The sequence below is a fragment of the Theropithecus gelada genome, chromosome 4, assembly GCF_003255815.1.
Source record: "Theropithecus gelada isolate Dixy chromosome 4, Tgel_1.0, whole genome shotgun sequence".
In the NCBI taxonomy this organism is placed as follows: domain Eukaryota; kingdom Metazoa; phylum Chordata; class Mammalia; order Primates; family Cercopithecidae; genus Theropithecus; species Theropithecus gelada.
Window position 1 is genome coordinate 36,516,446 of NC_037671.1, and position 27,987 is coordinate 36,544,432.

At 55.0% G+C, this 27,987-nt stretch overlaps 2 protein-coding genes across 24 annotated transcripts in view; one reads left to right on the top strand and one right to left on the bottom strand.

Annotated features, from left to right (window-relative positions):
• Positions 1-27,987, bottom strand: part of LOC112622829 (40S ribosomal protein S10) — an 846,014-nt gene that overhangs the window by 622,271 nt on the left and 195,756 nt on the right. The window lies entirely within an intron of this gene.
• On the top strand, positions 17,536-27,951 carry HMGA1 (high mobility group AT-hook 1). Of its 22 annotated transcripts, XM_025382752.1 has the most exons (7): positions 17,954-18,054; positions 18,297-18,325; positions 18,405-18,410; positions 21,815-21,993; positions 24,446-24,529; positions 25,203-25,253; positions 26,550-27,951. In XM_025382752.1, the coding sequence occupies exons 4-7, from the start codon at positions 21,859-21,861 to the stop codon at positions 26,601-26,603; spliced, it is 324 nt and encodes a 107-aa protein (XP_025238537.1). In that variant the 5' UTR covers positions 17,954-18,054; positions 18,297-18,325; positions 18,405-18,410; positions 21,815-21,858; the 3' UTR covers positions 26,604-27,951. The 22 variants fall into 22 exon arrangements, 20 of the variants coding, with proteins under 20 accessions (XP_025238529.1, XP_025238540.1, XP_025238534.1 ...); XM_025382744.1 differs by having other exon boundaries at positions 17,536-18,054; positions 18,297-18,410; positions 25,203-25,257; positions 26,553-27,951; XM_025382755.1 differs by having other exon boundaries at positions 17,536-18,054; positions 18,297-18,410; positions 26,553-27,951.

The window sequence follows — 27,987 nt, forward strand, 5'->3', positions numbered from 1 at the left end:
CGCCATTCTCCTGCCTCAGCCTCCCGAGTAGCTGGGACTACAGGCGCCCGCCACCTCGCCCAGCTAGTTTTTTGTATTTTTTAGTACAGATGGGGTTTCACCGTGTTAGCCAGGATGGTCTTGATCTCCTGACCTCGTGATCCACCCGTCTCGGCCTCCCAAAGTGCTGGGATTACAGGCTTGAGCCACCACGCCCGGCCAGTATTGTGTTCTTAATTTCAGCTTCCAATTACTCATTGCTAACATATAGGAACACAATTGAATTTAATGTGTTGATCTTGTATTCTGTGGCCACGAGAAACTCAGTTATTAGTTCTAGGAGTTCCATAATAGGTGTCCAGCATTCCTAATGGCATTTACTCTGAAAAAATTATATTCATTGCTATAAAACATTCCATCATCTGGCCAGGCACAGTAGCTCACGCCTGTAATCCCAGCACTTTGGGAGGCTGAGGCAGGTAGATCACTTGAGGTCAGGAGTTGGAGACCAGCATGGCCAACATGACGAAACCCCATCTCTACTAAAAATATAAAAACTAGCCGGGTGCAGTGGCGCACACCTGTAATCCCAGTTACTTGGGAAGCTGAGGCAGGAGAACGGCTTGAACCCGGGAGGTGGAGGTTGCAGTGAATTGAGATCGAACCACTGAAAGCAAGTCTGGGTGACAAAGCAAGATTTTGTCTCAAAAAAAAAAAAAAAAATTCCATCATCCTTCACTCTTTTTCTTTTCTTTTCTTTTTCTGAGACGGAGTTTCGCTCTGTCGCCCAGGGTGGAGTGCAGTGGTATTGTCTTGGCTCACTTCAACCTCTGCCTCCTGGATTCAAGTGATTCTTCTGCCTCAGTTTCCCAAGGAGCTGGGACTACAGGCACCTGCCACCACACCCGGCTAATTTTTGTATTTTTAGTAGGGACAGGGTTTCACCATATTGGCCAGGCTGGTCTCGAACTTCTGACCTTGTGATCCCGCCCGCCTTGGCCTCCCAAAGTGCTGGGATTACATGAGTAAGCCACCACACCCGACGTCTTTTTTTTTTTTTTTTTTGAGACAGAGTCTGGCTCTGTGGTCCAGGCTGGAGTGCAGTGGCTCCATTTCGGCTCACTGCAACTCCACCTCCCAGGTTCAAGCGATTCTCCTGCCTCAGCCTCCTGCTAACTGGGACTACAGGCGCACACCACCATGCCCAGCTAATTTTTGTATTTTTAGTAGAGACACGGTTTCACTGTGTTGGCTAGGCTGGTGTCCAATTCCTAACCTTGTGATCCACCCGCCTTGGCCTCCCAAAGTGTTGGGATTACAGGCGTGAGCCACCGCGCCCTGCCGTTCACTCTTAATATGTTTTACCAATTGCCTCCTGTTGGGCATTTATGTTGTTTTCTTTTATTACTGTTATTATTATTACTATAATGATGGAATAAATTTCAGATGCTGGGACATAAACCTCTGACCCCTTTTTAAATTATGTCAGAGGAGAGATTCCTAGAAATGGGATTAGCAGGCCAAAGAGCTGAACCCTTCTCAAGTCCTACACACAATTGAGCTGCTTGCCAGAAAGGTCAAGCATGTTTCCCATTCTCATCAGCAACATGTGAGAGGACTCAGTGGGCTGAAACACAGCCAGCACTGAGACTGGTCATTTAAAAACTCTGACAATTGGGGCCGGGTGTGGTGGCTCACACCTGTGACCCCAACACTTTGGGAGGCCCAGGCGATTGGATTACTTGAGGTCAGGAATTTGAGACCAGCCTGGTCAACATGGCAAAACCCCATCTCTACTTAAAAAATACAAAAATTAGCCGGATGTGGTGGCACATGCCTGTAATTCTAGCTACTCAGGAGGCTGAGGCAAGAGAATCACTTGAACCTGGGAGGCAGAGGTTGCACGTCTAAATGACTAATAACCCGTACCTGTTTCACACACTCACTGTGATGATTTAAAGATTTATGGGGGCCACAAACAGTGGCTCGCAGAAGTAATCCCAGCACTCTGGGAGGCTAAGGTGAGAGGATCGCTTGAGGCCAGGAGTTTGGCAGGAGACACAGGTCAACCCATAACAGATAGCATTACAAACAATGAAGGATGGCTTGAGGTCAGGAGTTCAAGACCAGCCTGGGCAACAGAGTAAGACCCCTGTCTCTACAAAAAATTTTAAAACAGGTGGGCTGATCACTTGAGGTCGGGAGTTCGAGACCAGCCTGACCAACATGGAGAAACCCAGTCTCTACTAAAAAATATAAAATTAGCCGGGCGTGGTGGTGCATGCCTCTAATCCCAGCTACTCGGGAGGCTGAGGCAGGAGAATCACTTGAACCTGGGAGGTGGAGGTTGTGCTGACCCGAGATCAAGCCATTGCACTCCAGCCTGGGCAACAAGAGTGAAACTCCGTCTCAAAAAAAATAAAATAAATAAAAAACTAGCCAGACCTGGTGGTGTGCACCTGTAGTCCCAGCTACCTGGGAGGCTGAGGTGGGAGGATGCCTTGAGCCTAGGAGTTTGAGGTTCCAGTGAGGTTCCGTCATGCCACTGAACTCTAGCCTGGGCAACAGAGCAAACCCTTGCCTCAGAAAAAAAAAAAAAGAGCTTTTTAAAGCTATGCATCATTCCCCTCATGATTATCATTTTTGCCCACACCCCTATTCTTGAAGGAGCAGGATGATGATGTTAAGAGCTGTGATTTATTGAGCACTCACTGGATGCTAAGTCCTGTGCTACCTCACTTAGTGCTCACCCTGCTGTATAGCAAACAGGGCCCAGGCAGGAAATGGAATGCAACTAAAAGGTACAAGAGGCTTTAATGGAAGGACGACAGGGGTGGGAGCAGGGTGAAGGAGATCAGCCTGGGTATTGGGACCAGCAATGATGACAAGCCACTGCAATTTCTGGGCTGAAAGGGTAATGGAAAAATGCAGTGTTCCCGAGCTGCCACCATGGAGGAGCATAGCCACAGTCAGACCAAGGACCAAAACAGGGCCAGGAGTACCCTGACTTCTCTCTCGCCACCCCTCAGGTCGGCTGCATGGGTGCTGCTCAAGAGGAAGCCAGCTGGTAAGGGAGCCCGGACCAAGAAGTCGGTATGGGAGGGGAAGGGGCGGGGCGAAGGAAGAATAACAAGCACAGGGAAGCAGGGTTATCCTGCTCCATGCCATTTCGCAGATGAGAAGACTGAGGCCCAGAGACATGAAGTAACCTGCCGGCTGCCACAGAGCTGGGAAGGTGGCGCTAGAGGAGAGCCAGGCTCTGAGGCCTTCCGCCCAGCCTCCTAATACAGTCCCAGCCCCCAAGGCGCGAGCAGAGCGTGGAGCAGGCCAGCACCCCATGCTCCCGGTCTCCCTATTTCTCCTCCCTCCCCTCACTGCTCAGCTCTCCCACCCTCCCACCTTCTGTCTGCCTTAGCTGGGCCTCCCCTGGCCTCCTCTCAGGAAGGCCATGGCCCCTTTCCTCTGTGTGCTTCCCCACTTTGTCTCTCCCTTTTTTATCAGTCTTCTTGTCTCCCTCACTCAGTCGCTGTCTTCATTTCCCTCAGTCTTTCCCTATAGCAGGCTCATAAGGGTGCATCCTCCTAAGGCTCAGTTTCTTTGCCACTCCCGAGCTCCGCCCCCTCTGCCCGCCGTGGCCCCGCCCCTGCCGGGCCGCCCTCCCCTGCGCTGGGCGGCTGGCCGGGTGGCAGGCGGGGGCGGGGCCGGGGCTGGCGCGGCGCCGGCCTGAGTCACACGCATGAGGCAGCGTGAGTCAGGCGCGGAGGGAAGTCCCTGCGGAAGGGGCTTTCGGAGCCGCAGTCGAATCGCAGGGAAAGAGAAAGTGTTCGAAACGCTGTTTTGACACAGTGACCGTGTGTGAGCCCTAGCTGCACACACCCCCCACCCACGCCCTCCCCGCAGACAGAAGCACGCACACCCCCGGCCGGCTCCCGGTACGCGGCCGTTGCCCGCACTCCCGGGCTGGGCCTGTGCGTCCCTGTGGGGATGGGCGAGCAGGGTATCGAGGGTCCAGCAGCCTGGACCCGGCGCCTCCGCAGGGCAGTCCCTTTCCAGCTTCCAGAAGCTAGCGTTGCTAACCTACGGCTAGACCCCCAGACCCATTTCTCCCACGAGGTGTCAAGAAGGACCCCCTGAGGGTCTTCCACGTCACCTGGTGGAGCCTCCTGGGGTATGGCAGAAGGAGGAGGCCAATCTGAGGTCCTGCAGCGCCCCGGGGAACCAGAGATGAACTCCCTCCCTCCCCCAGCCTCTCCTCCTCATCCTCTAAGGTTGCCCTAGAATCAATCGATGCGATTCAATTACAGAAATATTTATTAAACACCGACTATATGCCAAGTTATAAAATCCTGGGACAAGACGGTAAACAAAGCAGGACAGTAAACAAAATATATTAACCCCTGCCTTCCAGGAGCTGGCATTCTGGTTAGGTGAGGGAGATGATAAACAAAAAATAAGCAAATGATCTAGGCTAGTGCTGCCCGATAGAAATAGAAGGGAAGCCACGAATGTAATGTTTAATTTTGTAGTAACCATATTAAGATGGTAAAAAGAAACACATGAAATTAATCTTTTTTTTTGAGACCAAGTTTCGCTATTGTTGCCCAGGCTGGAATGCAATGATGTCGACTCACCACAACCTCTGCCTCCCGAGTTCAAGCAATTCTCCTGCCTCAGTCTCCCAAGTAGCTGGGATTACAGGCATTCACCACCACGCCCAGCTAATTTTGTATTTTTGGTAGAGATGGGTTTTTTCCATGTTGGTCAGGCTGGTCTCAAACTCCCGACCTCAGGTGATTCGCCTGCCTTGGCCTCCCAAAGTGCTGGGATTACAGGCGTGAGCTACAGTGCCCGGCCAATTTTAATTTTAATTTTTTTTTTAAGGAACCGAGTCTCCTTAAAGGGTTTATTAAGAAACTGGGTCTGTACTTTGTGGTCCAGGCTGGCGTGCAGTGGTGCGATCATACCTCAATGCAGCCTCCAACTCCTGAAGCTCCTGCCTCAGCCTTCCAAAGCCCTGAGATTACAGCCGTGAGCCACTGGGCTTGGCCAAAATTAACTTTAATAATATATTATATTTAATCCAGTATATCCAAATGTTACCATTTCAACATGTAGTCAATATACAAAAAACTATTTTTTTCTTTTTTCTTTATTCTTTTTTTTTTTTTTTTTTTTGTACTAAGCCTTGTAAATCCAGTGAGTACTTAGGCTACCAGCACATTTCAGCTTAGCCTGACCACATTCCCAGCACTCAGTGGCCACATGTGCCTAATGGCTATAGCAATGGACAGCACAGTCTTGATGTTAGATGTGGGCTGTAGAATATAAGGAAAGTAGAAGTGGGCAAAGGGGCTGGGATAGGAAGCGCTAAGTGGGGGTGGTCTGCCCTGGGCAGCCCTGATGGGGTGGTGAGGACAGGAGTTGGGCCACAGGTAAGACCTGCAGATATCTGCAGTCTGAATCCAGGCTCAGCCACTGGCCTTCGCAAGTCACCTGACCTTGCTGAATAAGGGCATTTCCTCCAGTGTGGATTGGAGTTATGCATCTGAGGCTCTAAGGCACTCATTAAATGTTAGCCTTATCTCACCTATCTGTCTGCAGCAGCAGGCAGGACACAGGCCCCCAATCTCAGAGTCACATCCTCTCCACCCCCAACTCTTTTTTTTTTTTTTTTGAGACGCAGTCTCCCTCTGTCGCCCAGGCTGGAGTGCAGTGGTGCGATCTCCACTCACTGCAAGCTCTGCCTCCCGGGTTCACGCCATTCTCCTGCCTCAGCCTCCCGTGTAGCTGGGACTACAGGCGCCCGCCACTGCACCTGGCTAATTTTTGTATTTTTAGTAGAGATGGGGTTTCTGTTTTTTTGAGACAGAGTCTCGCTTTGTTGCCCAGGCTGGAGTGCAATGGCGAGATCTCGGCTCACTACAAGCTCCGCCTCCCGGGTTCATGCCATTCTCCTGCCTCAGCCTCCAAGTACCTGGGACTACAGGTGCACACCACCACGCCCGGCTAATTTTTTGTATTTTTAGTAGAGACAGGGTTTCACCGTGTTAGCCAGGATGGTCTCGATCTCCTGACCTCATGATCCGCCTGCCTCGGCCTCCCAAAGTGCTGGGATTACAGGCGTGAGCCACCGCGCCTGGCCCACCCCCAACTCATGGCCACCAAAAGTGGCCTAGGCCCCACCCCACCCCTAGACCCTCCGTCTTTTATCCATTTCTACTCCTTGCTACAGCAAGATACTTAACCTTCTCAGGCTTCTGTTTCACTACGTAGTAGGTGCTTTAAGCTCGTCAAAGAAAAGCATTGTAGACTTCCAGAAGACCAAGCCACCCTCTTTTTTTTTTTTTTTTTTTTTTGAGACGGAGTCTCGCTCTGTAGCCCAGGCTGGAGTGCAGTGGCCGGATCTCAGCTCACTGCAAGCTCCGCCTCCCGGGTTCACGCCATTCTCCGGCCTCAGCCTCCCGAGTAGCTGGGACTACAGGCGCCCGCCACCTCGCCCGGCTATTTTTTTGTATTTCTTAGTAGAGACGGGGTTTCACCGTGTTAGCCAGGATGGTCTCGATCTCCTGACCTCGTGATCCGCCCATCTCGGCCTCCCAAAGTGCTGGGATTACAGGCTTGAGCCACCGCGCCCGGCCTACCACCCTCTTAAGATGGACTCAGGCCAATGCCGAGGTGGGTGGGGCCACCAGGTTCCAGGTGCCAACCCCACCACACTTCTTTGGGAACAGGGAGAAAGACTGGCCCTCTTTTCCGAAGGTTGCAGTGAGCCAAGATCGCGCCATTGCACTCCAGCCTGGGCAATGAGCGAAAATCCCTCTCAAAAAAACAAAGACGGGCCCTCTTTTCTGCCCACAACAGCCATCCTACCCTCAAAGCCCCTTCCAGCCAAGGGCAAAAATGATGTGAAAAGATGCGTCTGAAATTCGGACAGATCCCAGGGAGCAGGGATGGAGGAGAGGGCCCCAAGTCAAGAAGCTGCTTCGAAAGGAGCTGTTGATCACTGTTACACACTCCACCTCCACCTGGGCTGGTAGCAACAGGCCCACAAACACAAGAGAAGTACTGGGATCAACAGCCAGCCCTTCCTGGGGGACCTGTGGGTCCAGGATGGAGACTGCAGCAAGGCTGGAGGTGGGAGATGAGAGCAGGCCCAGAAGTGCCCAGACAAGAGGCAACAGGACCGGCCTTGGGATGCAGACCCACCCTTGCCCCTCACCAAAAGCTGGGGAAGTCAACAGGCCCCCTGTATGATGACACAGAAACCTGACTGTCAGCAGCTCCAGCCTGACACTGCCCATGGCGAGCTCCACTGCTTTTTTGGGGAGTCCCTGGCAGCTGCCAGCAGGGCAGGCCCTGGGGTTTCTCTGCTCGCTAGCTTACCAGTCTGCCCTATAGATTCCATCCCAGACTGCAAAGCATGCCCAGTTCTCAGTAGCTGTATTTCCCACCATCCAGCAGACCTCAGAGAGAAGCCAGGAGTTGGGAGGTGTCCCAGCCTGGGCTGGCCACCAGATTTACGCTGCTTACCTCCTAGGCCACTCAGGTATTCTAGAGACCCCCTAGTGGCTGGGTTCCTAGAAAATAAGAAAATAAAGAGGCTCCAACCCAATTTATAGCAAGGACTAACTAGGTCTTAGAGGGCATATTGACCCCTAGGATTTATGGGTGGGGGAAAGGCCTGAGGACTGGGTGAGCAGGGAGCAGGAGAGGAGGTTGGCGTGGAAGCGGGAGCCGGCTGGGCCACTCCCCGCCACCATCTCCTAGCCAGATTCCAGACCAGCAGGCTTGCCCAGCTCAGCCTGCCTCCCTCCTCCGCTCTCCCGCCAGTGGCTACCTCCCTTCCCCCACTCTGCTTTCCTCCCCTCCCCCTGCTACCCACTTCCTCTACCCCTCCCCCAGCCCCTTTCACTCTCATTCAACCATCCATTCACCAAACTTTTGCTGAGCGCCAAGGTCCCCTTAGGCCCTGGTGCGAAGCTTGTGGGTGTGGAGAAGAACAAAACAAAGCCTTAGAGGCTTCTCACGAATCTCCAGCGTGGTGTTGGCCCCTTTCCCCCAGCCCACCTCCTCCCCAGCCCAGACCCCCGCCCCTCGACCTCCACCCTGCTCTCAGTTCCATCTCCTGACTTTGGCCCACAGCTTGTGAGGATGTACATCCCCCGCCCCAGGCGCCCCTGTGCTTCTGGTTTCAGGCAGGCAGCATACCCTCCTGCCCCTTCTAGGACGGGGACCCCATTACCACATTCAGCCTTGAAAAAGATTCGGGGTAAGGACGCAGGGTGGCCTGGAGTTCTGGTCTCACATGTCTCCCTAATCAGGGCAGTGTCCCCTAGCTGTGACACACCTTCGGTAAATGGTGCAGCCTGTAGCGGCAGAAGGAAATGACCCAAAACTCATGCAAACCCAGACTGCAGTGGGAGGGAGCCTGCCCACAGCTAATGATGGAGAACAGTCAGGCTTGGAGGCTCAGGGCAGCCAGCCTTGGGGTCACTGTTCCCCCTCCACAGCCCACGACACATTCCCACCTGGCTTAGAAAGCGGGAAAAACACCAGGGTGTGGTGACTCACACCTGTAATCCTAGCACTTTGGGAGGCTGAGGTGGGTGGATCACTTGAGGTCAGGAGTTCAAGACCAGCCTGGCCAAAATGGTGAAACTCTATCTCTGCTAAAAATACAGAAAAATTAGCCAGGCATGGTGGCGTAAACTTGTAAGCCCAGCTACTCAGGAGGCTGAGACATAAGAATTGCTTGAATCCTAGCCAGGCACCATGGCTCATGCCTGTAATCTCAGCACTTTAGGAGCCCGAGGTGGGTGGATCACGAGGTTAGGAGTTTGAGACCAGCCTGGCCAATATGGTGAAACCCGTCTCTACTAAAAATACAAAATTAGCTGGGTGTGGTGGCATGCGCCTGTACTCCCAGCTGCTCAGGAGGCTGAGGCAGGAGAATCGTTCAAACCCGGGAGGTGGAGGTTGCAGTGAGCCGAGATCGCACCACTGCATTCCAGCCTGGGTGACAGAGCAAGACTCTGTCTCAAAAAAAAAAAAAAAAAAAAAAGAATTGCTTGAACCCAGGTGGCAGAGGTTGCCCTGAGCCAAGATCATGCCACTGCACTCCAGCCTGGAGCCTGGGTGACAGAGTGAGACTCTGTCTCAAAAAAACAAAGAGGCCGGGCGCGGTGGCTCACGCCTGTAATCCCAGCACTTTGGGAGGCCGAGGCGGGCGGATCACAAGGTCAGGAGATCGAGACCACAGTGAAACCCCGTCTCTACTAAAAATACAAAAAATTAGCCGGGCGCGGTGGCGGGCGCCTGTAGTCCCAGCTACTCAGGAGGCTGAGGCAGGAGAATGGCGTGAACCCAGGAGGCGGAGCTTGCAGTGAGCCGAGATCGCGCCACTGCACTCCAGTCTGGGCGACAGCGTGAGACTCTGTCTCAAAAAAAAAAAAAAAAAAAAAAAACAAACAAAGAGGCCGGGCATGGTGACTCACACCTATAATCCCAGCACTTTGGGAGGCCGAGGTGGACAGATCACGAGGTCAGGAGTTCGAGACCAGCCTGACCAACATGGTGAAACCGTGTCTCTACTAAAAATACAAAAATTAGCCAGGTGTGGTGCTGTGAGCCTGTAATACCGGCTACTCAGGAAGCTGAGGCAGGAGAATTACTTGAACCTGGGAGTGGAGGTTGCAGTGAGCCAAGATCGTGCCACTGCACTCCAGCCTAGGTGACAGAGCAACACTCCATTTCAAAAAAAAGAAAAAAGAAAAAAAAAGCAGGCAAGAAATAGAAACAAGAGAAATAAGTTAAAGACCATATGAAAATCCCCTGAAACTTCAGTCAGTGCCTGTTCCCCAGCGGGTGTGACACGGGTAGCAGCAGTGGCTAAAGTTACAGGACTTGACCCCCCACAACCTAACGCTGGCTAGTGAGCTGACATGGACTTCCAATCCTGGTGTGTGGCCTGGGAGGCAAACCCAGCCCAGGCCTCAAGCTGGATTCCAGAAAACACGCCAGCACCTGGGTAATGGGGTCACATGTGTGTGCAGTAGCCATCCTAACAGGCCTTCTTCTACCGGCTCACACGAACGCGGCTTTCACAGGCTACGCAGCTTAGTAGTGCATGTGTTTTCAGCTGGTCCTGGGTGGAAAGGGGCATTGTGTTTGGGGGCATTTTACCTGCAGACCCTGTAACATTGGACTGTGGGCTGCACGTTACTCAGACCAAAGGGTAACTATTTTGTTCCACGGAAAGCCAAAATCTTGCACTCATCCAGGCCAACTCACAGTCTGGTGAGCTGCCACCACGCCTGGTCACCAACAAGCAAACCAGCCAGTCTGCCCCAAGAAAGGGACAAAGTGGTTGCTGTCAAATGGTTGCCAGCTCCTGTGACTAAACCTGAGATCAAGTGAAAAAATTTGTATTTTTAGTAGAGACAGGGTTTCATCATGTTGGCAAGGCTGGTCTCAAACTCCTGGTCTCAAGTGATCTGCCCACCTCGACCTCTCAAAGTGCTGGGATTACAGGTATGAGCCACCACACGTGTAATCCCAGCACTTTGGGAGGCGGAGGCAGGCAGATCACCTGAGGTCAAGAGTTCGAGACCAGCTTGACCAACATGGAGAAACCTTGTCTCTACTAAAAATACAAAATTAGCCGGGCGCGGTGGCTCAAGCCTGTAATCCCAGCACTTTGGGAGGCTGAGACGGGCGGATCACAAGGTCAGGAGATCGAGACCATCCTGGCTAACACGGTGAAACCCCGTCTCTACTAAAAAATACAAAAAACTAGCCGGGCGAGGTGGCGGGCGCCTGTGGTCCCAGCTACTCCGGAGGCTGAGGCAGGAGAATGGCGTAAACCCGGGAGGCGGAGCTTGCAGTGAGCTGAGATCCGACCACTGCACTCCAGCCTGGGCGACAGAGCCAGACTCAGTCTCAAAAAAAAAAAAAAAAAAAAATACAAAATTAGCCGGGTGTGTAATCACAGCTACTTGGGAGGCTGAGGCAGGAGAATCACTTGAACCTGGGAGGCAGAAGTTGGGGTGAGCCAAGATCACGCCATTGCACTCCGGCCTGGGCAACAAGAGAGAAACTCGACCTCAAAAAAAAAAAAAAAAAAAAAACACTTACCTCTGGAAGGTGCAAAAGCCCTTGCACCTGTCTCAGGCTTGGCCACCCTGCCATTCCCATGATGATTGCTGGGTTCCCTGACCTCTTCTTTGCCTTGAGGTTTGGGGACAGAAGCCCTGTGGCTTGGCCTTTGCGGATAACCACTCTGGCTAATCATTCTTCATTCAATGCATTTTTTTTGTGAGTTTGAACACTACGCTAGGCCCTAGGGATACCCCAAGGAACACAAAAGATAAAATTCCATAACCTAATGGAGCTGGCTTTCCAGTGGAGGGAGCTGCACAGAAAATACCACACATATTTACACTTGATAGCAGTTAAATAGATGAGTTTATTTATGTTAGAAATTGACAGGTGTTACAAGAAAAAAATAAAGCATGGTCAAATAGATGGTGGACTATAACGGGAGATGTACAGGTTGTTTGTTTGTTTGAGACAGAGTCTCTATCTGTCCCCCAGGCTAGAGTGCAGTGCCCTCCCCCTCTTGAGTTCAAATGATTCTCGTGCCTCAGCCTCCTAAATAGCTGGGATTACAGGCATGCGCCACAACGCCTGGCTAAATTTTTTGTATTTTTAGTAGAGACGGGGTTTCATCATGTTGGCAAGGCTGGTCTCAAACTCCTGGTCTCAAGTGATCTGCCCACCTCGACCTCTCAAAGAGCTGGGATTACAGGTATGAGCCACCATGCCTGGCCAGAGATGTACAGTTGTAAATAGTGTAGATGAGTAATACTGAACAGAGACCTGAAGGCAGTGAGAAATGAAGCCCTGAGAACATCAGGGGAAAAGCAGGCAGAGGACACAGCAAGTGCAAAGGCCCTGCGGTGGGCTCATGCCTGGCAGGCCTGGGGAACATCAAGTGGCCCATGTGGCTGAAGCAGAGAGAGTAACGGGTAGGAGATGGGGTCAGAGGGCAGACTGCAGGGCCTTGAAGGCCTCTCTTTTTACTGTATGAGATGAGAACCCCTGGAGGAATCTGAGCAGAGGAGAAACATGCCTTAGGTCTCATGTAGAGAGATTGAATGCCAAGAATTAGGTGCTTACAAAACCATTGCAAGAACTGGAGGAGCCGGCTCCAGGCTGGGCCCTGTGGAACAACATGACTGAACTGCCGGCCTGGCCTATGCCCTGATGAGGAGGGTAGGGAATCAGGAGGCCCCACCAGCATGGTTGAGATCTGACCTAGGGTCAGGAGGCCTTGTGCCACTGCACCTGCCTCTTGAACACCACGAAGCTGGTGACTAGATGCTGGATGTCTTGTAGAAAACCCGTATCTCCATAGCCCACAGAGCAGAATTTCCCTCTGCGCTTCCTCCCACCAAATTTCACTTTATTATTTTTATTTTTTTTGAGATGAAGTTTCACTCTTGTTGCCCAGGCTGGATAGCAATGGCACGATGTCGGCTCACCACAACCTTTGCCTCCCGCGTTCAAGCGATTATACTGCCTCAGCCTCCTGAGTAGCTGGGATTACAGGCATGCACCACCACGCCCGGCCAATTTTGTATTTTTAGTACAAACGAGGTTTCTCCATGTTGGTCCGGCTGGTCTCGAACTCCTGACCTCAGGTGATCCACCGGCCTCGGCCTCCCAGAGTGCTGGGATTATAGGCGTGAGCCACCGCGCCAGGCCACTTTATTAATTATTTTATTTATTTATGTTTTTGAGACGGAGTCTCACTCTGTTGCCCAGGCAGGAGTGCGGTGGCGTGATCTCCACTCACTGTAACCTCTGCCTCCAGGGTTCAAGCAATTCTCCTGCCTCAGCCTCTCGATTAGCTGAGATCACAGGCATGCGAGACCATGCCTGGCTAAGTTTTTTGTATTTTTAGTAGAGATGGGGTTTCACCATGTTGTTGAGGCTCGTCTCAAACTCCTGACTTCAAATGATCCTCCCGCCTCAGACTCCCAAACTGCTGGGATTACAGGCATGACCCACTGTGCCTGGCCCCAAATTAATTTCTTTGATGGAACCCAATTCATATCCAAAACTTGCTTCAAAGGAACGTAGGGCATGGTGCATACCAAATACCTGCCCACCACATCTCTCACAGCTCCAAGCCCATCCCCATGCCAAACTACTGCTCCCACCTGCCTGCTTCCTAGGCCTCCTGGGATGCTCCACCCATGCCCTGGGCCCCTGCCCTGTGCTTCCTCAGGCCTGCATTACAGCATGTATCACATTGGTGGAACTGCCTGTGTGCCTGTCTATTCCCTCATGCACCCCACTCAATGCAAGCCCCTTGAGGACAGGAATGTAGCTACCCATTTTAAGGCCACACCCGTGGTGGTGGTACCTGGAAGGATCCATCTGGCCAGGCTGGGAGGAAGCAGCAAGCCCACCGAGCCTGGGAATAGAAGCAGTAGAGGGGAAAGAGGCAAAATCCTTAGCTATTTAACTGCCCCAAGACTTGTTTGGTTATTTTTTTGAGAGGGAGTCTCACTCTGCTGCCCAGGCTGGAGTACAGTGGCGCCATCTTGGCTCATGGCAACCTCTGTCTCCCAGGTTCAAGTGATTTTCCTGCCTCAGCCACCTGAGTAGCTGGGATTACATGCATGTGTCACCATGCCCAGCTTATTTTTGTATTTTTAGTATAAATGGGGTTTCCCTATGTTGGCCAGGCTGGTCTCGAACTCCTGACCTCAGGCGATCTGCCCACCTCGGTCTCCCAAAGTGCTGGGATTACAGGTGTGAGCCACCGCGCCCGGTCAAGACTTGGTTTTAATACCTGTGAAATGGGGCAATAGCATCACTCACCAGTAGGGACGTAAGAGAACATATGCATTCAGTATATGCTCATAAACTCCACCCTCTCCTTAGACTTCTTCAGGGGTTGGAGAGGAGCTGGGCTTCCTTGGGTAAAGCTCTGAAGTAGTAAGCTAAAAAGTCCATGGCATCTTGGGGCCATGCAAGGTGGGTTATTAGCTCAAGTAGGAAGGTGGAGAGGGCCCTGATTCCTGGGCCCTCCTTTTCACTTGAGAGTTTTTCCCTCGAAAGTTGGAAGCAGCAGAGGCCCTCCTCCCCTTCTAGGCCTGCCAGCCTTGCTGGCAGCAGAACTTGTGGTCAGCAGAGCCTGGAGGCCTGATCCTGCCAGATGACCAGATGCACTAGTAGCTGGGTGACTCTCGAGGAGAGTGGTCAAACATTGTGTACCAGGGTAGCCCCACCTCCTACCGGCCTGGGTCAGTCCTGGTTGATAGGGGCCAGGTCAGGTTTATGCCTGTTGTCTGGTCATAAGTATTAATAGTGCCGCTTTCACTCTGAAGTGCCCTGCTCGTCTTTTGAAGCTGAGCATACATATCCTGTGATCCAGTAATTCCTCTCCTAGGCATGTACCCAACAGAAATCTGCACATCTACTCACCAAGATATATTCTAGAACATTCATGGCAGCACTATTCACAATAGACCCCCGCCAGAAACTATCCAAATGTCCTTCGACAGAATGGATATAAAATTGTGGTACATTCATATCACATCACTAAGCAGTCCTGAAAATGAACATTCTGCAGCCACACACAGTAGCATGGATGAACCTCACAGACATAAGGGTGAGCAAGGAAACTAACCCAGAATACAAAATATAAGACTCCACATCTCTACGTGTGCACAAACAGGTGAAATGAAACGCTGCTTAAGGTTGGGATGGTGGTTACATAGGGGTACTGGAGATGTTGTATTTATTGGTCTGCATGCTGGTGATACAAAGGTGTTCACTTTGTGAAAATGCATCAAGCCAAATACTTAATAAAACTAAATGGAAACATCCACACTAGTTTTTTCACCTACTCAACTAGAAAACGAGCTTAAGAGTCAGCGTCCCAATATATGTAAAGTTGACTCGAACTCCCCATTCCCTGGACATTCCTGTTGGGTTCACTGAAGCTCACTGGGTCGTCCTTGAGGAAACTGTACAGGCTGACTCCAATAACCGAAAATGCTTCCTGTGGGGAAGACAGGTTCTGGTATCGACCAACCCCTCAATCCTCCAGGCCTTGACCAGATCCTTGGCCTGGAATAGCTCCCTCTTCCTGCCTGCCCTGTCCCCAACTCCTCAGCCACCCAACTATCCAAGTCTCATGAAGGCCTGCTCAAGCCCGTCTCCTCCAGGACTTCCCTGACCACCCTGGGCTCCCATCCTCTCCTCCTGTAGTTCCTTCTAAGTCTTTAAGCGCCTGACCCCTTGGTCCAAGTTTCAAGAGTGCGGGGGACTTTGTTCACTGATGGTACCCCAAGAATTGGGCCCAGTTCCTGCTACACAGTAGGTTCTCAATAACTACTGAATGAAATGTTTTCTAACATGGCATCTCCTGTACTGCTATTCAGTTTTCTCTAGTGCAGGCTTGATTCTGGTTTCTCTAGACGTGAAATTCGCTGGGACAAGGACTAGATCCTACTCATCTTTTTATCCCTACCACTCGCTCCTCTGCTTAAGACTTATTCAAAGGGAAAAGAAAGGCAAGGCAGTGAACTCAGGGCATTTACAATCCAGAAAGCGTGGAGGTGGGGGTCAGTGAGTCGAGTTATTTGGATTTCAAGGGTGTGGGGAACAAGCTACTATATTTATTTGCCTACGAATTTATTTATACCTGCCTCCTTCCAGAGAGGGTTTGAGGTGGCTTACAAAAATACACACAATACAAGGTAAAAAACAAGTCGCTGAGGAAATCAGGCCGAGGGGAAAATAAGAGTAGGAAAAACAAGATCGAGTCGCCTTGCTAGAAGTGGGCCAAAAAGTTGGCCAAGTTTTCCCACAGCCCACTCGAGGCGGAAGTCCCTCTCCCCTCCCCGTCCCAGGGGCGGCCGCGCGTCCCACACGGACGGGAGAGATGTACCCGAGAGAGGGGACCGACAGGACCCTCTCCGCACCTCCCCAGCCGCCAGGCCGCCAACCCGGGGCCGGGCCTAGCAGCCTCCGCGGCCTTGGAGAGCGCGAAGTGGAGAGGCCCGCGGCTCTTGGGGGCAGCCCGAGCCCAGATCTGGGTCCCAGGGTGCTGGCGGGGAGCCTGTGACCTGGGAGGGGGTGCTGGAGGCTGAGGGATCGCGCCTCCACGCCACGCCGCAGAGGTTCCCGCGCTCGAAACCGAACGCCCTCCAGCCACCACCACTCACGGCCTACTAAGCGTGGGCTCGGGGCCCAAGGCACAAAGATGGAGGAAGCGGCGCGATCCACCGGCCCCACCCCCACCCCCACCCCCACCCACCCGCCCGCCAGACAAAGGGGCAGGTCGCCCCTCCCCCAGCCTCCTTCGCGGGCCCCGCCGCCCTCTCCTCCCCTCCCCTCGGGCCGCCCTTTGGTGACTTCCTCTCCCCTCCAGGGGCGGCCCCGGGACTTCTCAGGAACTGCGTTTCACCTGGACGCGGGGCGGGGAGCCGGCGCGCAGAGGGCGGCCTCCGGGCCCACCCCTAGGCCGGGCCGGCCCCAGGCCCGCGCCCTCCCCTTTGAACCCGCGCTCCCAGCCCCTGGCGCCTTCCCGCCCAGGAGCCCCCGCCCCCACCCGGCCGAGCACGTGCTGCCCGGGCCCCGAGCGCTTCCCGCCGCACGGGTGGGGGCTGGGCCCACCCCCCGCCCGCTCCCCACCCCCACCGGAAACATTCCTGCCACATTCCTGCAACTGCGAGGCCCAGCCCGCCGCTCCCCACCCCGCCTCCGCGCCGGGCCCAGGGCTTTCCTGCGTCCCCTCCACCGCCGGCTCGCCCCCTGAGGAGGGGGCTGGGCCAGGGCCTCGGCTGACCGGGAAGAAGGGGAGCAGAGAAAAACATGAGTCACAGCCGTGTGTCACTGGAGCGCATTTCAATTCCCTGCATCACAGGAGGTGTGGAAGGCCGCCTCGGGGACCGGGCGCGGGAGGTGCGCCCGAGAAGGCCCCGGGCCGGCCTGCAGGGCGCGCCTCTCCGCCTGCGCCCTTTCCTCCCCCACCGCCCTCCCCGCCATCTTCCCCTTTGGCTTCCTTCTCGCTCGGTGCAACAAGTCTTTGTTAAGCCGGGCGCCAGGCGGGCCAGGCGTGGCGGAGATGGCCTGCGTGCTCGGCCCCTGCCCTCAAAGCGCTTCCAGGCGACCTCTGGCCCACGTTTTATTTTTATTCACAGTCCCAGCGTAAGGGCCCAGGTCCCTAAGTGGGCTTGCGTATCTCCAGAACACCATCTAAGTCACCTCAAGGCATGAAGCTTCCCTTGGGTGTACCTGCCAACGAGCCAATCGTTGGTTTCGCTGGAAGGCTCCACCTTGATCATGGCTCGCTGGTGGCCATTAATAAAACACTTTGGATTTCACAAGTTTCACGTTTGGATTTCACAAGACTTGTATCTCACCAATCAACCACACGCGGGTTGACACTGAAAGGCACATGCTGACACCTGTCCGCCCAGGAGAAATCTACCAGCCCTCTATTTCAGTGAGGGGGCGGCGTGTAGGCCGCGGAACTCTCTAACGAGCGCGTTTCTCTTCACCCCCTCGGCCCGCGTGGACCCCCGTCCACCCCCGCACACCCTGGGGGGGGGCCTGGCCCACACGTCCAGGAAGCCCCTAGAGGTGACTCTCCCTGGGACCACTGTACCAGGGAGGAAGGATACCGCCACCCGTCACCACCCCCCGCGAGAAGCTCCTTCGTGACTCCTCTGTGCGTGCCTTCCCACACCTCCTCCGTCCGGGACTGCGAGGAGTGGGCGGTCGACTCGAGTTCGCAGCCCAGGCCTCCCACACGCCCCTCCCCGCCGTCAGCACCCACCCGCGCGGCAGCGGCGGCTGGCGGGCGGCCGCCCTTTTAAATCCCCGGGCTCATTTGCATGGCCCCGCCCCCTGAGTGACACGGCTGGCGCGGGCGGGCCCGTCCCCCCTGCCCCTGGGTCGCTCTTTTTAAGCTCCCCTGAGCCGGTGCTGCGCTCCTCTAATTGGGACTCCGAGCCGGGGCTATTTCTGGCGCTGGCGCGGCTCCAAGAAGGCGTGAGTTCGCGGCCGCTCCGGTGGCTTCTTTTTTTTATATCTATAATTTAATTAAATTATTTATTTATTGAGGCCGCGCACGGGCCGTGCCCAGCTTCCTGCCCCTCGCCATCCTTCGGGGGAGGGGGAATATTTTTGTCCCCCCGCCTGGCTGTGACACATAAATACCCCGCGGGGGCCTGGGCGGCGAGCACGCGGCGGCGGCGGTCTCTGAGCGCCTCTGCTCTCTCTCCCGGTTTCAGATCCGCATTTGCTACCAGCGGCGGCCGCGGCGGAGCCAGGCCGGTCCTCAGCGCCCAGCACCGCCGCTCCCGGCAACCCGGAGCGCGCACCGCAGGCCGGCGGCCGAGCTCGCGGTGAGTCGTCCCCGGGGCCCGCGGCGGCGGCGGCGGAGGGGGGCGCCCGCGCCCCCGCCCGCACGCCGCCCCTCCTGAGAGCCGCCCGGGGCTGCAGCGCGCGCCGCCGGCTTTATTCCCAGGCCGGGGCGGTGCGAGCCGGCGGCGGGGGAGGGCCGCGCGGCGCGGGGGCGGGCGACGGGGCCCGGCGGCGCGGGGAGGACGCCCGCACCCCTTCCCCCGCGCCGCGGGCGCCCTGCGGGGGGCGGGGACCCGGGAAAGGCGCGCGGTGGGGGAGGGGGCGCGCAGCTGCGGCGAGCGCGAGTTGTGCACCCGGCGGAGCCCGGAGGAGCCCGGCGCACCTCGCGCGGCGGCCGCTCCCGCCGGAGCCCGAGCCCGGGCCCGGGTGAGGGGCGAGGAGAGACACGGGCTGCGGCGCGGCGGGAGAGTGGGGGGTCGGGCGCCCCCCGCAGCCCAGGGAAGTTCTGGAAGTGAGGGGGATGGGGAGGAACCCCGAAATTCGGCCCTACGCCCTTTCGGCCTTTCTCTCGCGCCCCCTCCGCAGATGAGGCCGGAGCGCGGGCCTGGGTTTGGGGCTTCACCCCGACCCCACCTCTGGCCTGGCCTGCGCCTCTTCAGCCCCAGGGGCCGGGCCTGCCCTCCGCCCCCACAAACTGGTTTCGCTGCTTTGCTGGGCTCTGTTGGAACTAGTCCCTTTGACTCCCCGTTTCTATTTTATTTTCTTCTGGGGCTTTATTTTGCGGGGAAGGGACGGAGGGAGGGGGCTTTCTTCCTCTCCCCCGCTCCCGCGCGCGCCAGGTTTCCTGCCCCAAGGCGGGCTTGGGTGCCCCCTCTGGCAGGAAGTGGGGCCGGGTGCACCCGCGTGGCGGTGCATGCGGTCGGGGTGCGCTGCTTTCCCGCGCCTGCAGGAGCGGCCTGTGCCCCTCCCCCCGCGCGCCCTGGCCCCTAGTCCCGCCGGCCGGCCTGCAACGGCCAGGCGCAGACACTTGCAGAGTCACCCTGGTGCCGGGTCTGGAGCCTGATGCCTCGGGGGCTTAGCCCTAGCCGCTAGGCGGGTAGGCAAAGTGGCGGGTTGAAAGGGTCTCCGGGAACCTACTTTTTCCTGCTCGCCAACTTGCTGTGTGACCTTCGGCAACTCATCAGGCTTCTCTGGGCCACCATTTTACGGGGGACGGGGAAGAAAATAAGGGAACCCCCAAGATAATTTCCTAGGGCCTTTGCTGCAGAGTCCTTAAGTATTCGAGGAGCACACTTTGCGTGCACAGCGTATGGGGGAGACAGGCTTGAGGCCCAAGCGGGCTTATTACAAAGTGAGGGATTGGGGTTAGGCCCTAAATGTAGTTCCTACAAGACAGGCCTCTGATGTTCCGAAACAGGTGGAAGAGACGAGCGTTTCTTGGCCTCACTGGAAAGGGCCTCGGGCCTTCGTTTAGTTCGTGGGGGGTTGGCTGAGGGGGTTTAAAGGGTCCCCAGCAGCAAGAGGTGGGGGAGGCACCAGATGGTATGAGAGCTTCCAGGGAGACCCGCCAAGATCTCTAGGCAGGCCAGGCCAGGCTCTCTGGGATTCCGTACTGGCTTCGCCCAACTGGAACCCCCTCGATGAGGGGGCCTCGGGCAGACCTTATATGAGGTCAGCACTCGTTTAGTTGATTAATTTTGATGTTTAGTTTGAAGGGGGACCTGTGGTGTAATATAAGATTCTAATCATTGCCTGTAATTGCATAGCAGGCCAAGCCACTAATGATGGAGCAGGATAAATCACCAACCACCTTGTTTAAAAGGGTCTCCAAGTCTGAAACATTATAAGATAGAATAATTAGCAAAGTCCCGCTGTCTGGAGGGTCTCTTGATGCTTGAGAATGGAGGTCCTGGGCCCTCCAGAAATCACAAGTTTGGAAAAACGTTTTTTTCCTCTCATTGGGGTAAAAACTCTTTTTTTTTTTTTCTTTTAAATTAGACACGGGGGTCCCACCGTATTGTCCAGGCTGGTCTCGAACTCCTGACCTCAAGCAGTCCTCCTGCCTTGGCATCCCAAAGTGCTAGGATTACAGGCATGAGTCACCTCACCTGGCCCATAAATCATTTTCAAATGGTCTAGTTCTTATTTTGGTTAGAGTGAAGATTTCTTTCCATTATTTTAAGTTTTTCTAAACTATTACCTAGTTTGATCCTTGAAGCAGTCAGGAGTAGTTCAGGCAGGTACCTTATAATTACCTTGATCTTACAGATTGAGAGGGTTTCAGAAGTGGAGCCGCTTGGGCCCACCCCTTACCGTGGGCAGGCAGGGATTGGTTACTGGAAAAATGTGTAGCCTAGGCCTCCGGCATCTCATCTATCTGTAGCCTGTGGATGATAAGAACTAGGATGAAGATGTGGAGAACTGTCGTTTCTAAGCCTGTAGTACAGGGTGTTCAAAATACTGGTTGCAGGCCATCCTTCCAATGGGAAGTTTTAGGAAAACTAAAAATTGATAGGGTTAATTAAACCCCAACAGACCCTTAAGAAGAAGGAAGATGCTAGAAAATGACCAAGAAGCTTTTAGGATGAGCCCTGCCAGGGGGCCAGCTAGGGTCTGTTAGACGGTGCATTTCAGTTGGGAGAATTCCCTGCCATCTGACAAAGTCCCATCTGACTCCAGTTGGGCAGAGAAGGGGTAAGGGGAAAGAGGATGGCCTTTGGCTTTGGGCTCCCTTTCCTCCACCACCTCACCCACCCTGTAGCTTCAACCATCTCTTCCCTCCCTCAATTATACCAGTCTTTGAATCGTCCAGGGATTTACCCTGGGTGAGAACAGAGAAGAGAGCTGATGGGTGGGCACCCCCTAGCTATGTGATTGGCTCTTTTTGGTCCTGAGTCTTGGACCTTGCCAGATAGGCAGTATTGTCAGTGAGGTGGGCAGGGGATCAATGTCCGTAGCTGCCAGATCGCGAGGTCTCATTCTTTCCATTTTTTCCCTAGTCCCCACTGAACTGCGTAGACTGGGTTTTCTCTTAAAGGCAAAGGGCAGCAGTTGGCTACAGAAGGAGGGGATGCTGGCAATATGTCAGACCCCACCTCCCCACACCTTTGTCCCAGGGCGGCCTCACCCATGTAGCTAGGTCTGGGCTGGCTGTACCTCCTGGGACCCCCCCACCCTGCTCCATTGGGGCGGTGTTAAGTAAGGCAGGACAACAAAGAGCCCTTCTTAACAGGAGATAGATAAGGAGCTGATTAGGGCCAACGGCCCTTCCCCGCCCTTGGCAGCATCTGGGGGTGGGCAGACCCCTCCATCCTGGGCAGAGTAGGAGGCCTCGGGGCCCCTGGGAGCACAGTTTTCTGCAGTGTGCCTTGAAGGTATGGGTGATGAAGAGGTAGAAAGTGGCTGAAGTGAGATGTTTGTCTAAAAGCACTTTTCTGTTTCCCAGCATCCCAGCCTTCACTCTTCCACCTGCTCCTTAGAGAAGGGAAGATGAGCGAGTCGAGCTCGAAGTCCAGCCAGCCCTTGGCCTCCAAGCAGGAAAAGGACGGCACTGAGAAGCGGGGCCGGGGCAGGCCGCGCAAGCAGCCTCCGGTGAGTCCCGGGACAGCGCTGGTAGGGAGTCAGGTGGGTGTCCAAACCTTTCCTTCACTCGGTTTACCCTTTGGGGCTAGGGAGGTGCCTGGAGTTTCATTCAGCAGGCGAGAACATGCATGGAGGGTGCAGAATAATTCTGTGCAGTAAGCATGTGGGTGTGTCCTCCCACCTGTGTGTACTCCTGCCGCACTTGCAACTCTGCTCAGATCTCTAGAGACCACCAGGAGAGAACGGGGGGCCGAGGAATTCAAGATGAATTCTGAAGCCAATGGCAGAAAGTCAAACCTAAAGCACCCCAGAGGTCATGTAGCCAGTGCTTACTTAAAACATTCACCTTTTTCTTAATTTCCAGTCCACTGTGGACCGGTGATTTTAAAATGTAGTAAAGATGAATGAACAGCCGGATGCGGTGGCTCACGCCTGTAATTCCAGCACTTTGGGAGGCAGAGGCGGGCAGATTACTAGGTAGATTGAGACCATCCTGGCTAACACAGTGAAACCCCGTCTCTACTGAAAATACAAAAAATTAGCCAGGCCTGGTGGCGGGCACCAGTAGTCCCAGCTACTCTGGAGGCTGAGGCAGGAGAATGGCCTTGAACCTGGGAGGTGGAGCTTGCAGTGAGCCGAAATCATGCCACTGCACTCCAGCCTGGGCGACAGAGCGAGACTCTGTCTCAAAAAAATAAATAAAAAAGATGAATGAACAAAAATAAAAACACACAGAAGCTCAGGGTTTTTAATAATTAGTTTCAGTGCACGTAAAATGATTTTTGTCAATTTGCTGTAAAGTTTCTGAGTACTTATGGTTGATTCTTGTACTTCCTCATCCCAGGTGAGAAACAGGTACCTGCGTGGGCCTGCACCTGTTCATGCACAGGCCATGTTATGAGTAGTTCTGGAATGGGCATTGCCCCTGGCACTGTAGATGGAACTTGAAGCCCAAGAAGTCAAAATGTTGGGGAGTTTGTGTCAGTGACCCTCAGAACCCTGGTGCTGCTCTCCCCACAAGGTCCTTATAGAAGGATGAGGCTGCCAGCCTGGCACTGTGGGGCACTCTAGGGAGCATGGCCACTTGGGCTGGGGGGGGGGGCGTATTGGCCTCTTACAGAGGCAGCTGTCACCCAAGTGAGGGGTGGCTGTTGGTGAAGCCCAGTTACTTCCCTTCCCTGGGGAAGGAGGTAAGAGGAGTTGAGGTTGACCTCTGCCCTTTAAACATGATGTAGGTTGTTCACCTGCAGGTTTTCCCTGTCCATAAGGTGGAGAGTGGTCTGTGCTGACCTGGGCCTAGGGAGACACGAGCTGTGATGAGTCTGCTGTGTTGGAATTCGGCAGCCACCTTTAGAGCCTGGGGTGGGATCATTTGTCCTCTTAGCCTAGCTCCCTCAGCCTCCCCTCCTATCCCAGCTGTTAGCCATGGTCAGTGGGAGGTGTCAAGAGGGGTGCTGGATTACTGGATCCTGGTTATAAACAGGCCATGGGCAGCCCCCTAGGAAACAGTAGCTGGCGCGCCTTCACCGTGTACCTTCTATGCATTATGCAGCAGCTTTTTATTCTATTTAGGGCTTATTAAAATTTCAGGCCGGGCGCGGTGGCTCACGCCTGTAATCCCTGCACTTTGGGAGGCCGAGGCGGGCGGATCATGAGGTCAGGAGATCGAGACCATCCTGGCTAACACAGTGAAACCCCGTCTCTACTAAAATACAAAAAAAATTAGCCAGGCGCGGTGGCGGGCGCCTGTAGTCCCAGCTACTCGGGAGGCTGAGGCAGGAGAATGGCGCGAACCCGGGAGGCGGAGCTTGCAGTGAGCCGAGATGGTGCCACTGCACTCCAGCCTGGGAGACAGAGTGAACACTCCGCCTCAAAAAAAAAAAACAAAAAACAAAAACAAAAATAAAATAAAATAAAATAAAATTTCAGTGGGAATGATGGCAGGGATCTCTGGGGTCCGGCTGTAATTCCCCTTCTCTGGGGGCAGCCTGGATGGGCTCCAGGTTTGTAAGTGCAGGCAGGGAGTGTGTGTCCAGCATAGGTCATCTGAGAGGGTGGGCAGTGATCACGGGACAGTGCTAGGTAACCATACATTACCCATTTAATCTCCATGACAACCCTGCGAGGGAAGTCTTTACCATTTATAGATGAGGAAACTGAGGCTCCAGCATTACGTATGCCCAAGATCAGTGTCAGAACTGACACTTGGGCAGAGCCACCTAACAGTATCTTTCTGTCCCCAGAATGCTTTTCCTAGGGGTCTTCTGGGCTCTTGTCATTTTGCGTCTTAGAAATCCGCAGGGAGGCAAGGGGAGGGATGGGAGGCACTTTGCAAAGATGCTCAAACTGGAGCTTTGGATCCTGAAGGGATTCCTGGGTCAGAGGTGGTTCTTGGTTCTTGCTGACTTAACCTTGTTGAGGAGGCAGAGGGCTGTGTCTTCTAAGGGGACGGAAACACAGGTAGTGACTGTCCCTGACTATCCTGTCTTTACAGAAGGAGCCCAGCGAAGTGCCAACACCTAAGAGACCTCGGGGCCGACCAAAGGGAAGCAAAAACAAGGGTGCTGCCAAGACCCGGGTGAGACTTGAGATGGGACCAGCCCTGGGTGGATGACCAGCAGAGGATCCCCTTGTTGGCTCCATGGCCACGGCTGTGGGGAGGTCTGGGAAGGGGCTCAGTCATCCCAGTTGTGCACCCCCTTCCCTGGTACAGGGGTGGCAATGAGTCTTTGCTAATTGGGGAGAGTGGGGCAGTGACTAAGGTCTCACTTCTCGGGGGTTGGTCCTGCCCAGGACAATGCGGAGATGAGGTCAGAAGTCCCACGGCTTTCCTGATCTAGAGAAAGGCGGAGTGGGGAGAGTGGAGGGTCCCTGCCAGCCCCTGGGCTGAGAATGTTACCTTCTCTTGGGGTCCCCTAGAGCCTGAAGGGGTGGGGACAGGCAGCAAAGGCCAGATTCACAGTGGCATCAGCCTTTCAGAAAAGTTGTTTTGTTTTTTATTTTATTTTTTCTAAGACACGACTCATATCCTCTGAGTCATGGGTGGAGATGGGAGTAGGGGGCGTGTGTGTATGTTGAGGGGGCAAATGTGGCTGGCCAGTCATCGCCAGCTGGACTTGGGTGGGCCTGTTGGGTGAGAGTGTTGGGCTGCCCTGAACAGGCAGGTAGGTCTGCCCCTCCCTCACCATTGGGCATCAGGTGAGCACTGTTGAGCATTTTGGACTTAGGAGATATTTTCTCTAACCCTCTAGAAAACCACCACAACTCCAGGAAGGAAACCAAGGGGCAGACCCAAAAAACTGGTAGGTGAAGAAGCAGACTGCTGCTTACCTCGTGGGCTCTTTGAGGGTGTTAAGAGTACATAGTACCTAATGCTATGCACCCCCTATGGAAAGGCTGTCCCTGACCTGCTGGGACATCAGAATTTATAGAAGTCCAGAGCGGGGAGGGTGCCTGGCCTGGGCTGTGCCCATGAGAAGTGAGGGGTCCCAGGTACAAACCAGACCACATCGCCCTGCCCTGCCCTAGTTGTGTGGGGGGTTCCTCTCCTGCTCCTAGAATCCTCAGAACTTCTGGGGGAAATCTGGGAAGTCATCTAGCCTGTGTCCCCCTCAATTAGAGATGAGGAAAGGAAGCCACAGGGGCAAGGTTTGTCCTTCCTATCATCCTCTGGAGAAGAGAAACAGTGAAGGAGCTGGGCCCTGGGAGGGGTCAGTGCTGGAGTTCTGATGTGACCCACCACACTGCACTGAAGGGCACCATCCACTTCTGGGCCCTCAAACAGCTGGTGGAAAGGCTCGGTGGGCTGAGTCAGGAGGCTGCCTCTAGGGGGCCACTGCAGTTAGGGTCACCCCAGCCTTCCAGCTCCTGGCCTTCTCTTACCCCCAGCCTGCCCCCTCAAATCCCTGAAGCTGTCATTCCTCGAGCTGAGCCACTGCTGGGGTGGAGGGGGGTAGGGGGTGCTGCTGGCCAGGCCCCAAGAGTGAGTAACAGGAAACAAGTTGTTTTGGAGTTTGTGCCTGGCACGGGGGCTGTAGCCCCGTGTGGTGTCCCGACATTCCCGCCCAGTGAGTGAGCCCCGGCAGCACACACTTCCACTTCCTCCCCACCCCGGCCTGGGGTCAGCCCTCGGCCACTCCCGAGGGCCAGGGCACCACAGCGCAGCATCTGCCCCTGTGGGCCAAGGACCTGGTTCCCCTGCACCCACCAGAGGGCTCATGTACCTTCCAGCCACCCCTTCCCATTTCCTCCCCCAGCCACCTCCTCCCCACCTCTTCTCCCCTAGGGAGCCAGTCACGTCCTGAAGCTCAGTGCTGCCCTGAGCTCTGCCCTCCTGTGCTCCATGGGCTTGGGGGCCAAGGGGGCTTGGCTTCTGGCTCTGGGTGACAGCAGCATGTGTGTGGGGTTTTTTCCTCCTTTTAAATTCTTTTTATGAATGAAGCCGGGCCGTGGAGGTTGCTGAGTCACCCACACACTCAGCCCTGACTCATCCCTCTTCAGGAGAGCCAGGGAGTGCAGGGAGCGGGTGGGGGCCAGCCTCTGGGGGTGGAAGAGGGGGGCCAGGCCAGAGCTCACACCAACAACTGCCCACCTCGCAGGAGAAGGAGGAAGAGGAGGGCATCTCGCAGGAATCCTCGGAGGAGGAGCAGTGACCCATGCGTGCCGCCTGCCCCTCACTGGAGGAGCAGCTTCCTTCTGGGACTGGACAGCTTTGCTCCGCTCCCACCACCCCCGCCCCTTCCCCAGACCCACCATCACCACCGCCTCTGGCCGCCACCCCCATCTTCCACCTGTGCCCTCACCACCACACTACACAGCACACCAGCCGCTGCAGGGCTCCCATGGGCTGAGTGGGGAGCAGTTTTCCCCTGGCCTCAGTTCCCAGCTCCCCCCGCCCACCCACGCATACACACATGCCCTCCTGGACAAGGCTAACATCCCACTTAGCCGCACCCTGCACCTGCTGCGTCCCCCACTCCCTTGGTGGTGGGGACATTGCTCTCTGGGCTTTTGGTTTGGGGGCGCTCTCTCTGCTCCTTCACTGTTCCCTCTGGCTTCCTGTAGTGGGACCTGGGAGGGTTCCCCTGGCCTTAAAAGGGGCCCAAGCCCCATCTCATCCTGGCCCGCCCTACTCCACTGCCCTGGCAGCAGCAGGTGTGGCCAGTGGAGGGGGTGCTGGCCCCAGAATTCCCCCAGCCAAACTGTCTTTGTCATCACGTGGGGCTCACACTTTTCATCCTTCCCCACCTTCCCTAGTCCCTGCACTAGGTTGGGCAGCCCCCTTTGGCTCCAGGAAGGCAGGAGGGGTGTGTCCTTACTCCCGCTTCACTGTGGCCACAGCCCCCTTGCCCTCCGCCTGGGATCTGAGTACATGTGGTGGTGATGGAGATGCAGTCGCTTATTGTCCAGGTGAGGCCCACGAGCCCTGTGGCCGTCACCTGAGGTGGGCTGGGGCTGCTCCCCTCACCCTACTTTGCTTCCGCCACTCAGCCATTTCCCCCTCCTCAGATGGGGCACCAATAACAAGGAGCTCACCCTGCCCTCTCCCAACCCCCCTCCTGCTCCTCCCTGCCCCCCAAGGTTCTGGTTCCATTTTTCCTCTGTTCACAAACTACCTCTGGACAGTTGTGTTGTTTTTTGTTCAATGTTCCATTCTTCGACATCCGTCATTGCTGCTGCTACCAGCGCCAAATGTTCATCCTCATTGCCTCCTGTTCTGCCCACGATCCCCTCCCCCAAGATACTCTTTGTGGGGAAGAGGGGCTGGGGCATGGCAGGCTGGGTGACCGACTACCCCAGTCCCAGGGAAGGTGGGGCCCTGCCCCTAGGATGCTGCAGCAGAGTGAGCAAGGGGGCCCAAATCGACCATAAAGGGTGTAGGGGCCGCCTCCTCCCCCTGTTCTGTTGGGGAGGGGTAGCCGTGATTTGTCCCAGCCTGGGGCTCCCCCTCTGGTTTCCTATTTGCAGTTACTTGAATAAAAAAAAATATCCTTTTCTGGACTGGAGTCTACTGTGGTGTGTGCCCCTAAAGCCTGG